Consider the following 12,179-nt stretch of genomic DNA (forward strand, 5'->3'; position numbering starts at 1 on the left):
GCCAAGTATTTTTCTGACAGTCCTTATAGCCAAAAGAAACACAGTTGAAACCGTTCAATCCAGATAGTTCAAAGCAGGGGTACAGAGAGACAGATACAAGGAAAGAGGGGAGAAACAAAACTCCTAGTGAACTTTTTTTTTTAATCAAGTATGAAAATTTTCTGTTTGTCTAGATTTCCCAGTAGAAACCAGATAACTGCTAGAATATTCTGTAATCAAAGGTCTCAAAGGTACATGCTTTTTAAAAATAGATTAGGTGAAAGAACAGGCTGCCAATCCATCATGTGAAGAAAGAGTTATTATAAATCTGAATTTTTTGATTTGCCACCTTTATCAAAGGTGTTTACTTATTGAGAAACTAAGCATGAGCTATCCCTATAAAAAAATTGTTTAGGGAATCCATCCTATAACCTTAAAAATTAAAATATTTCTATATTTCATCCTAAATTATCTCTTTTCATAAACCTTCTAAATCATTACCAATAAGCAACAATGATAAATTCACAACCTGGCCTTGAAATTATTACATCTACTGGCTCTAATCTACTCCCAGCAAGACTCATCCACACATTGCTAACTAAAGGAACCATACATGTACAGTCTTCCCACGCAAACACTGCTCTTAGCACTTTCCCAACTTCTCCCTGGTCCCAGCCACTCCTCCAAGGCTTACCTCTCATTTCATATCCACATCAAGTCTCATCAATCTCTCTACAGGTTTTGCCATTGACCCTAGTCGCTATATTTCTACATCATTAATTTGGGCGTACTTTTATATGATATTTAACACTTAGTGAACACTTTTTTTCAAATTGCAGATAAAGTCAGAAGACTTTGGTTAGAAACTCTGGCTACTGAACTTAACAGCGATTCACAAATTCTCAAAGCACCAAATTCCTCATCTGTAAACGGGGCCTAAACTTCTAGACTAACTCCCAATAATTTCATGAAGAGATAATGATATGGTGGGTGTGGTGTCACACACCTGTGATCAATCTCACAGCTTAGGAGGCTGAGGCAGGAGGATCAAGAGTTCAAAGCCAGCCTCAGCAAAAATGAGGCATGTCGTTTTAGGAGACTTTGTCTAATATAAGATAACTGTAATTATGTGGGTTTGTCTCTGTGTCCTCTATTCTGTACCATTGTCTACAAGTCTATTTTGGTGCCAATACCCTGCTGTTTTTGTTACTACGGCTCTGTAGTACAGTTTAAGGTCTAGTATACTGATGCCACTTGCTTCACTCTTCTTGCTGATTGCTTTAGCTATTCTGGATCTCTATTTCTCCAGATGAATTTCATGACTGCTTTTGCTATTTCTATGAGGAATGTCATTGGTATTTTGATTGAAATTGCATTAAATCTATATAGTGCTTTTGGTAGTATGGTCATTTTGACAATATTAATTCTGCCTATCCAAGAACAAGGTAGATCTTTTCATTTTCTAAAGTCTTCTTTAATTTCCTTCTTTAGCATTCTGTAGTTTTTGTTGTAGAGGTCTTTCACCTCTTTCACTACGTTGATTCCCAAATATTTTAATTTTTTGAAGAAATTATAAATGGGGTAGTTTTCCTCATTTCCCTCTGATTTAAGGATGCTGGTTCATAATGGGGTTGGGGGTGGAGCCCTGGAGAATTAGAGGAACTCTATATAGGGCAAGGGGGAGAGAGGGGAAAGGAAGGAGCATGGGGTGGGAAAGATGGTGTAATGAGATGGACATCACTACCCTAAGTACATGTATGAACACAAGAATGATGTGACTCTACTCTGTGTACAACCAGAGATATGAAAAATTGTGCCCTATATGTGTAATATGAATTCTAATGCATTTTGCTATTATATATAACAAATTAAATTTTTTTAAAAAAATAAGGTGCTAAGCAACTCAGTGAGACTCTGTCTCTAAAGAAAATACAAAAAAGAGCTGGGGATGTGACTCCTGTGTTGAGTGCCCCTGAGTTCAAACCCTGATAACCGCCCCCCCCAAAAAAAAAGAGATAGTAATATAATATGAAAAAGTCCCTTTCTAGCCACCAACAAATAAAAATATGATTCAACATATCTTTCTTTATCCCTAGAACTTGGGAAGGTACCCTTCACAAATTGAGTACATAGTCAATCTTGCCCATTAAGGGACTAGCCCACAGCTGTAGGAATTTGCTGAGTCATCTTCAGTGTTTTTCTTTATCCTGTATACTATAACATTCATTGAATACTATTGTGCCGGGCTTTTTACATAAATTATAAATTTAATCTCAACATATGAGGCAGATCCTAAACCCCATCATGTCCACAATCTAAGAATCATGAGACAGATCTCCATCAGTGCACTGACCAGGTGACCTGTTTTTTCATTTCCATAGTCTCTCCATCAATTTTCCATTGGAGAAAAGACATACTGAAGATGTGCTAAAATGTATTTTACAAATTTGCCAATATTGTGCACACACAAGCTATATAATTTTAGTGGTCTCCATTTTTGCTAGTACGGTCATTAAAACAAGTTCCCAGCTGAAAAACTGGAAGGTACTTCCCCCACCCAGTACTAGGGATTGCACCCAGGGGTGCTCTACAGTGAGCCACATCTCCGCTCCCCTTCCTAATTTTTGAGACAAGGTAACGCTAAATTATCTAGACTGGCCTGGAACTTGTGATCCTCCTGCCTCATGTCTCCAAAGTTGCTGGGATTACAGTAATGCACTACTGCACCCAACTGGAATATACATTTTAACCCAAGTACATTTTTCCCTTTTAACAACTTCAAATAAACAAAAAATACAAAACTCTGAAACATAGCAATACAACATTCTGATTATTTCTGATTGCAAATGTACTATAAAGAAAAATGAAAAGTTTCTAGTTGGATTATTTTTGGAAAGTCTGCCAAATTTAGAAAGACTTCATTGTTTTTCTTTATTTTTCAGCATGCACACACATTTCTAATTACTAGTGCATATTAGTATTATAAAATGGGCTATTTTGTGACATTTTCATACATAGATATAATATACTTTGAGCATATCCACCCTCCCCATTACCCTCAATTACTTTCTTCCCCCTCCCTCTCCTAATAGTCCCCCTTCTACTTTTATATGGTCATTTTTTGTTGTTGTTTCTCCTAGAGTCTACATATGTGAGAAAACATACTTGTCTTTTGATGTAACATGAAGATTTATCTTATTTTACTTAACATGAAGATTTCTGCAGAAAGACTTCATTTTTTTAGATGATCACTGCAATTTCTATCATCTTAAACCTTTAAATCAACAATGCATCAGGTTAAGGAGTATCTCCAATTTTTCTTACCCCTTAGAAATAATATTCAGGTGTTTCCTATTTCTCACTATTCCTTATTTTTCCTACTCCTTTACAATATTCTATATTCTTTCAAATTAGGTGCTGAGAGTGCTACTTCACTGAGTGACAGTTATGGGGTGACAGGAAATTCAAGCTTTGAGAATAATATTTTTCTTAATATCTTTTTCCCCTTTTAAGTCAAATTTTTCAATAAGTATCCTTCCAGACAAAAACTTTTGAATAAATGAGGACAAGAAGAAACACATGCAAAATAGAATATAGGTGATAACTCTTACTGATGAAGATCACTAAATCAGAGCAAATTTTACATAATTAGGGGAAGGACAGAAAAGGTCAGGGAAGGAGATAATGATCATCTCAGAACTCAAATTCCTAACTTCTATAAACTGGAAAAGGAAAAAAAACCAAGTTCAGCCTCCTGGTAGTAAATGAAGATAAAAAGTGCTTCAACTATGACTGGTTTTGGGGGGAAGGGGAGGCAGGGGTGGTCCTGGGGATTGAACCCAGGGTCTTGTGAATGCAAGGCAAGCTCTCTACCAACTGAGCTATATCCCCAGTCCCTGAGTTTTTAACATATAATTCAAAGATCTTTTTTATCTTCTACTATAATGGTTGAAATTAAGAATATAGGTAATTTTCCCACTCAACAATTAAAATTGAAAATGTGACTTGTTGAAATTAAAAACAAAAACTTGGAAGAACTTCAAAGAGATTAGTTCTTCTAAATTATTTTTATAAAGCAAAACTGGTAAAGAGTTGGTATTCCCATATTCTTTAATAGGATGACTGTTAAAGATATCATGAAAATAATTCTGGTGTGAAGAAAAGTGTTGATTGCAATAAAGGCCAATAAAACATATAAGCCATTAGCTAAAACATGAAGACAGATTTGCAGGAAGCAGGTAACACACTGGAGAATAAGACCTAGGACTTAGGCCTCGTCATCAAAAAGAGCAGTTGACCTAAGCAACATTTGAAATTCCTTCCAGTTTCCAATTTTTTTTTGTATTTATTAGTACTTCTGTTTCTCTTCTAATCAATTATACACAAAGCTTTCTTCTTTGCTTTACCTCTTTTACCACCAAGTCAGTTTTTGAATATTAAAAAATATTCTTCGCTGGACATTCTAAATTTCAGGGAGCCCATGTAACTCAGATCCAACCCTCAGTGACCCTGGCAATCTTTTCCTCTGATATTCAGTGCCTGAAAAGTCAGATCATACCATACAGTTTTCTCGCTGAACTGTCTACACAATAAAAGCCAAACTCCAAAATCCAAGGACATTTTATTATCTGGCTTTTGCCTATCTGAGCTATGGACATATATTCAATGTATACATCCTAAAGCACCACAGAAACAAAAATGTGAAAAGCTTACACATAATCTCCTTCAGCAAAAAGCCAGTTTCATTTACTAAACTTTCCTTTCAATGTCTTCACATTTGCAGACATGTAAAGACAAAATTGTAGAAATAGAATGTTTTGTCCTAACCCCTGTTGTTTATTTAGGAAATATTTCTCATTTTTACATAAGATTTTCTTTTCTAATACAATAATATCTTCTAACATACTAGTCAGATTCTATACTACTTCATATGACAACCGAGTGAACTAGAAAAACACACAACTTCTAAGAAGGGATAGCTGAAGCTTCTCCTGTAGGGTGCTACAGGCCCAGGGCTTAGCAAGCAGAGATCCCCTCTTAGGGAACAACCTATGAGAGAATATGTGAACACACCGATAAGCAAACAGTATACATATATTTTTCTTTTCCTGTGCAGTTGGTCTCCTTAGTCATTGTTCACAAGACTCCAACAAGTTGTAGAGATATGCAGGTCCTGACTCCAGGCCCAGATTCTTCTCCAGCATTGTGCTAAGGGACTGTACATCAGGGCACAGACTATGCTCCCTTAGGCCACTTGGACAGAGCCCAAAGAAAGTGACTCCCAGGGAGTATCCCTATTAGAGCAAATAGGATATTTACTTGGGGCAGAGAGTGCCCCTATGAATGAGCAGGCAAGACAGCAGAGTGGGAGAACTGGAATCAGGACACCTTTATTCAAATTCTATCTCCTTCACTTACTGTTTGATCTACTAGGTCCTACAGTAGCTACCTCCAAGAGGACTTGAGAAATAAATCACAGGGGCTCTTAGCACAGTGTCTGGGACAGAGCAATCATTCAATAAAGTTTTCTCTCCTGTAAAAATCATATTAATGACATCTATATCTTTGTGTCATTTAAAAACTCTAAAAAAAATTATTACCATAAAGATTTTATGGTATTATAGAATGATGGAATGGGATTATTGAGTTAAAATATACAAATAAGGACCTAAATTTGAACTTTTTATTTTTTCACATAAAATCAAGTATATAGGTGGTAAACAGTCATGAACTGCCATTCCACATGTAATAGTCTTAGGAAACATAGTAAAATTTCATGTGGGGGGCGGTTAAGAAGAAATGTTAGTCATGGTTAACGTATGAAAGGCAATGAGGACTTGGGGTTCTTCCCCATAGTGGGAAGGGTCAGCCAGGATGATCTAGGCCTTTCCAGTTCTGCAATCTAAGAACCCATTTCTCCATGCCATGTCCTTCCACCTTCGTTACAGCACACAGCTTGTCCCCCAAAGAGACAGATTCCTCCCTCTTTTTCGAACATGCCTCATCTCTGAAAAAGATTTTGCTCATCTCATGTTCTTTCACCTCACCTCCACCTGGAGCATCCAACCCCAGCCATCCTCAAAAAGACCCAGTTTGCATCTGTCCCTCCCTCCAGGTCCCAAGTTAGTATTCCATTCATCCTTAAAAACTCAGAGCATTTATTATGTCATTCCAAGTTTAATGGCATCAACTGTCTAAAAACTTAAAAACTACTTTCTCTTACATATGAAATAATACAGCATTGGTCTTCATAGATTTAAGGTGCACATATGTGCATATACTGCATCATTTAATTTAGCTGGGTCTATGGCCACATTGGCAGAAGTCTATCTCAACCAGGATCTGGAGACAAACCAGGTTTCTACTGCATTAATATCAACATTTTCCTTCTGGTCAAGCTGACAAATGTATGGTAATGCAAAATTTAATAGTTGATACAATTCAAGGTGTGTGTTTATTAATCAATTCTAAATAGTTAAAGTCTGAATACAAGGAGGAAACTATATGTTAACAAAGTTTATTTAAAAACTTTGTGTTAGAGCGCTTTTTTTCTTTAATTAAGCCTTATTTATGAAGTGTTTTAAATTTCCTGAAATCCCATTATGGTTTATAAATTTAACCAACCCTTTTTGCCAACTGACACTGAATAAGATCATAGCACATATGTTATTATCTGGGGATTAATACGAGGGGACTGAAATGCATATTTGGATATAGAAACACTTACAAATTAAACAAAGTTACCAGAATAAATCATCTCTACAGAACACAAACGTTAAAAAAAAGTCATATAATATTAATAAAAGTATGATATCTTAAAGTTTCAAATTCTTAATATGAAGAATCATAATATGATAACAGTGTGTGAATCTCTAATAGGCAGTGAGCTTTATACGGGGATAGTAGGTAGGTGCTAAGTCATAGGTTATCATATTATAACATGGGGAGCAGTTATGGGACCCTGCCCCCATGCATGATCTCAGTTCTCTTGGGTGTTGCTTTCACCCATGACTTACGAGGTTTTCCGGTTTGAAGCCTCATCATCAGTGTGTAAAGAGAAGCTGCTCCAGAGGCAACAGGGGGAGAAGCAGCTCTGGTGGCATTTGAACTGGAGATACTCAGGCAGAGAAACCAATCTGGTGGTGGTATAAGAGATGAACAGAACCAGAGGATGAGGAGAGAGCAGGACAAGAAAGGACAAAGTAGAGAAGACAATCAGAAATGAAATGGCAGAAGGAAAAAGGAGAAAAAGAAAAGTCAAAACGTGAAGGCAGTGTGGAGAGCAGAGGACAAAAGGGGAGAGGAGGAGGAGGAGGAGGAGAGAAAAAATGTAAACAATCTTTGGGTATATGAAGAGCAACATGCCCATACATCTGATTGCTGTTTCTGTAAGTCACAGACAATATTCAATGACCCCAGGCACAAATCCATGAACCACAAAAGCTGAATATCATCACTAAAAAGAAAAATCTAAGCTTCCAGCCAGTAAGGGGCATGAAAACTACTGCCATGTTGACTTTCTTAAAATACTAGAAATGATGAAACAGAGTTCAATGAAATTCAATTAATTTCCTTCCCGAGCTTGAAACTATTGAAACAAAATTGAAGAATGTGATGTTGGTTTCTTAGATGATCATCTTCCAGCACCAGAAAAGTCATGTATTCTTGTGTTTCTCCAGATACAATTTCCATCATGTCTAGCTTCATACTTTTGGTCTATATTTCCAATTAAAAATGAATGGTAGCAGGATACCTTGAGCAGCTCAGGCTTGGCTTTGATGACTGTACCTAACCTTCCAGGATCCAGGGTCACGTCCCTGCTTGGGCCTGGGACATTTCTTTTATTTTTCTGATTCTTCCATTTTACTGGAAAGTATGTGTTCATAAGAAAAAGTCTTCATTAAAATGTTTTTAATCATTTAATATATTATTAGTCAAAAAAATGAATCTTGTTAGGGTGGGAGCTGGCAGATATAAGATACTTTCTAAGTAAGAAATAATAGAAAACCAAATTAAAATGTTCTTTGCAAATTAAACCCATATATATAATTATAGTTAAACTAGTGGTAAGAATTTCCATTTCAGTACCAAGGTGATTATGAAATTCTTTAGGCACAGTTGGCTTTTCTTTAACTTCCAAATCAGGCTGTATATTCTTCTGCCCACATTTGAAGTTGATGCAGACTAGCAGGTTATATTGCTCTTGGCCCAATGCAAATACCAGGAGGTGAATTGAAACACCGTTCTTTAATCATTTTTAATTAATTCACATTAAACTTATTGGCATTTTTGGCTTTTCTAAACAGGAAAGTTTCAAATAGCTTATTGGAGCCATCATAATCAAACATCAAGTCCTTCAGCAGAACTGAACTTCATTGTAGAGATTTTAAGTTTCTATAATCAAAACCAAGTCAAAGGGACAAGTTAATTAAAAGGCAACCAAATGTGGCAGGTATGAAAATCACATTGTCACTAACTGTAACATGACACTCAGACTCTACTACAATGACCCAAAAGACACACTAATGTTAAACCCTTAGAGAATTAATGTTCCTTCACCACATCACGCTTAAAATAAGTGAAAGTAAATTATTAATCTACAAAGAATAAACAACATTTGGGAGTGAGGATCTTATTAATAAGCTTTATTTTTTTTTAATTAAACTCATGGACTATAGAAACCTCCATGTACTTGCTCCAAATGATATCTCTATCTTCACAAGCAAGAGTGTTGATTTACTTACAATGTAAATTAACTCTGCATTATCTGGCAACTTACAAAAGCTCAAAAATATTTTTCTATTAATGAATGATCGCGAGTATTAGTGAATAAACAACCTCACTGACATTACACCAATAACACATATAGGTGGTCAGCACCAATCCTCCCTCAACATGGTGGTATTTCAGTGAGGAAGGATTTAAGAGAAAATCTTAAGGAGGAAATATAAGCTGATGACTGAAGCACATTTAACCAAAGGAATACTGCCTAAACATTTAAAATAATAATCATCATCACTCAAGCATTCTACACCAATGACTAGAACACAGACCTGAGCTTCACAGACCAGTGGAGGAAAACAGAGGCCCAGAAGGGTATGAAGAGCAACAAGGGGATCTTTAGATGCTCAGACCTCAAAGTGCTGCCTCTATCCTAGAAAGGGTGCCTACATCATGATGTCAACAGCTACCCAGTTTCAGAAACTTACCTGCTATGAGGGCTACTCTCTTCTATCATTTGGCAGCAGAATTTTTTGACTTTCTGTGCTCAATCAAAGTATAGTATTTCCAGGAAGATATACAGCACTATAGAGTACAGGCCAAAGTAAGAGCCCATGAACTCCTAAAGAAACTTTCATTAGATTCACTGGAAATGGAGTGCTATGCAGCATGATGCACTGTATCAGTCTGTCACAGTCCAGGCAGTGAGTGTACCACTGCCCTGGATCAGCAGAGGAGGGAGGGGCCCTGCTGCACCTGTGCATCCTACCAAAGCTGCTTCCTGATGAAAGGCACTTACCGCAGTGCCGAATGTCTTCCAGAACGGGATACACTGTTGCCCACAGGTGATGGCAGGTTGCTCCCTCTGTGCAGGTCCTCGATGGACCTACTCCAGGGCTTGGATTTGTCCACCGAACTTTCCACAGTACTTTCCACACTTTCAAAGTCAAAACTAAAACAAAAAAGGAATGTCATTGAAGACTTAAAAATTCACTTTCACACATATGCATAGGTACATTTGCTGTGTATGTAATACATTTATTTATATCTTGGTATGTATTTGCAGACAGAACTAAAAAGGAAATACAAAAGAACTTCTACGGACTCAGATTGAAAGCACAGATGACAAATACTAGGCCTGGCAAAAGAATCATGGAACAACAAACAAAAAATTAAATAGTGATGTATTATTTGTATTTTAATATAGGGTTTATTAGCTTACCAATTGCTAAAATGCTGTGATAGAAATGGGGGAGTCCTACAGCTGTCTTCATTTTGCTTTAACAAGTCAATATGTTAGGCTTATGCTAATTTATTCCTACCCATCAATTTTCACTGAGCACTCTCTCCTAGTGTGTTGGCAAGTATACTTTTCCAACCATATGTGATACATTAGTAGCAAAGTTATGGATTTGCTTTGATTTTGGAATCTTTTCCCAATGTGGTGCTTTTAAAAGCAAGACTGTTGTTTCTCTGACATTTTTTGAGGTTATTACTCATGCTAACCATGTTAGAATAAATGGCAAGTTAAGTTGCTCATTCCTGTATAGTTTTAGGAACAAAATCTTTAAACAGACAGACCTTTGTGTTCCATGAATCTTTTTTCCTCATAAAATCAGTAGCTCTGCTTTCTCAAAACCAAGGCAGCAGCAAAAACCACTGTATTAATTATTTCTACCTACAATTCCACAACACCTGATTGGGCAGTAGAATAAAGGGAGCTATAATTAATATCTCCAGAATATCTTAGAAAATACTGCAAAAGAAAAATAACATATTCTTGAAATGATTGATGATTTTTTTTAAATAAAAATATGACTGCCAAAATAAAAGTATCATTAGAATAGTCGTCTGAAAACTAGGTGATACTTTTCCAGCTATTAAAGCCTGATCCGCAGAGACTGATGCACAAAGCCACTGCAGAGATCTGATGAAAATGTTGGCATGCTTTTTGAAGCAAGAGAAATACTCAACAAAAAAGAGGCAGAACAGGGTAATCTAAGAAAACTTTTGAGTACAAAAAAGAGAAAGCTATCATTAAGACTAGAGGTTTAAGTCAAAGGGATCACTCATGAAATTGACAAGCTCACCAGATCCCCCTGCAGCCCTCGAATCATTCAGCCATCCAGCATCTATCGCCCCTACTCTCACATGGAAAAAGGAAACATGCACCTTAATGAATGCTTCTATTTTAGAGATAGGCTCTAAGCCTATTGTTTCACATTCCATAGGCTGGGAAACTAAGATATGACAAGGAATAGAAGGAAATTTTTTATTTCATTAATACAAAAGACCAACTATATTATGTAATTTATTATCTAAGTAAAGCAAAACCAAATGAAAGCTAATAGCAAAAAGTTTAAAGCTAATACCAAAACAAAATCCAAAGTATAAGATTAGGAAACAAGAACTCTTTGAGTTTTGAACTTTTGTGAACTACTGTCTTACGCTATAGACTACAAGAATTCCAACACAGCACCACAACCTTTGCTCATTCATCCTATATGAAGGCACATCTGGGAAATCTAGTTTACAAGCTGCATTGTCATACATAAAGCATTCGTTATCGCAAACACAGAATATACAACATGGTATTCTTATTCATTATTCCTGATTTTTCGTAGCCCTCCCTCAATTCCATAAACATTACCCTAGAACTTCAAAATATATGAGATTATTATTCTGCTTTATCAAATAATATGAAGCATAAAAAAGATTAGCAGATTTTGATATTACAGAGATATGTAAGAAATACCCTTTGATAGAACATGCTATAAAAACCAGGATTATGTTTCAGGAACAATTTCTCAGGGAGATAAGAACTTATCTGCTGGCTTTTATTTATTTATTTAGTCTATTCCATCTAATATATGACAGGTAACAAAACAGAAACTCATGGAGCCAGTTTCAGTTAACATTTCAGTTTCTGCTTCTGTAAGGTGAGAATAATTATTTCCTTCTCACATATTCTCAGGGAAGTGATGGGGATTATATGACAACATCTGGTTAGGTCTTGGGACTCTTTTAGAGTGAGGCAATATAAAAAAACAAGTTACTAATTTTAAAAGAACAGTGAGGGTGGAAGAAGTACCACCTAGGCTGGAACATCTTTCAATCAAATTAAAACTACAGTTTTATTGCCTCAATCTAATGTCAACAAAACCTGTGGATGCTGGGATGTGTCTGACTTAAAGAGAAAATGTGAAGAGAATTTTTCAAATGTACATGCTTTAGTCCTATTGTAAACCATTTCAGAAGTCAAGAAAATGGGAGAATTTATGAAATAATACAATCAAGGATTCATGGTCTGCCCCAGTATTTCCACCCCGCCCCCCTTCAACTTTTGGGCAAGAAATCAAAACAACACAAATACATATAAAGTAAAAAGAAAAAGTTTTGTTTTTCTTTTTTTAATGGCAGGGGTGAGGGGTGTCCCTCTAGGTGCACTATCAGTGTCTATTTCTGCAATTGTTTTCTAT

At 36.2% G+C, this 12,179-nt stretch overlaps 1 protein-coding gene and 1 non-coding gene across 4 annotated transcripts in view; both read right to left on the reverse strand.

Moving 5' to 3' along the window:
• Positions 1 to 12,179, reverse strand: part of Fmnl2 (formin like 2) — a 282,989-nt gene that overhangs the window by 74,787 nt on the left and 196,023 nt on the right. For all 3 annotated transcript variants that reach the window (XM_076865569.1, XM_076865571.1, XM_076865570.1), the window contains exon 6: positions 9,500 to 9,652. In XM_076865569.1, coding sequence (XP_076721684.1) covers positions 9,500 to 9,652 — 153 coding nt within the window. The remainder of the gene's footprint in view (positions 1 to 9,499; positions 9,653 to 12,179) is intronic.
• On the reverse strand, positions 5,079 to 5,280 carry LOC143407694 (small nucleolar RNA SNORA73 family). Its single transcript, XR_013092433.1, has one exon. It is a non-coding gene; the product is annotated as a small nucleolar RNA SNORA73 family (small nucleolar RNA).

Source organism: Callospermophilus lateralis, chromosome 9 (assembly GCF_048772815.1).
Source record: "Callospermophilus lateralis isolate mCalLat2 chromosome 9, mCalLat2.hap1, whole genome shotgun sequence".
Classification (NCBI taxonomy): domain Eukaryota; kingdom Metazoa; phylum Chordata; class Mammalia; order Rodentia; family Sciuridae; genus Callospermophilus; species Callospermophilus lateralis.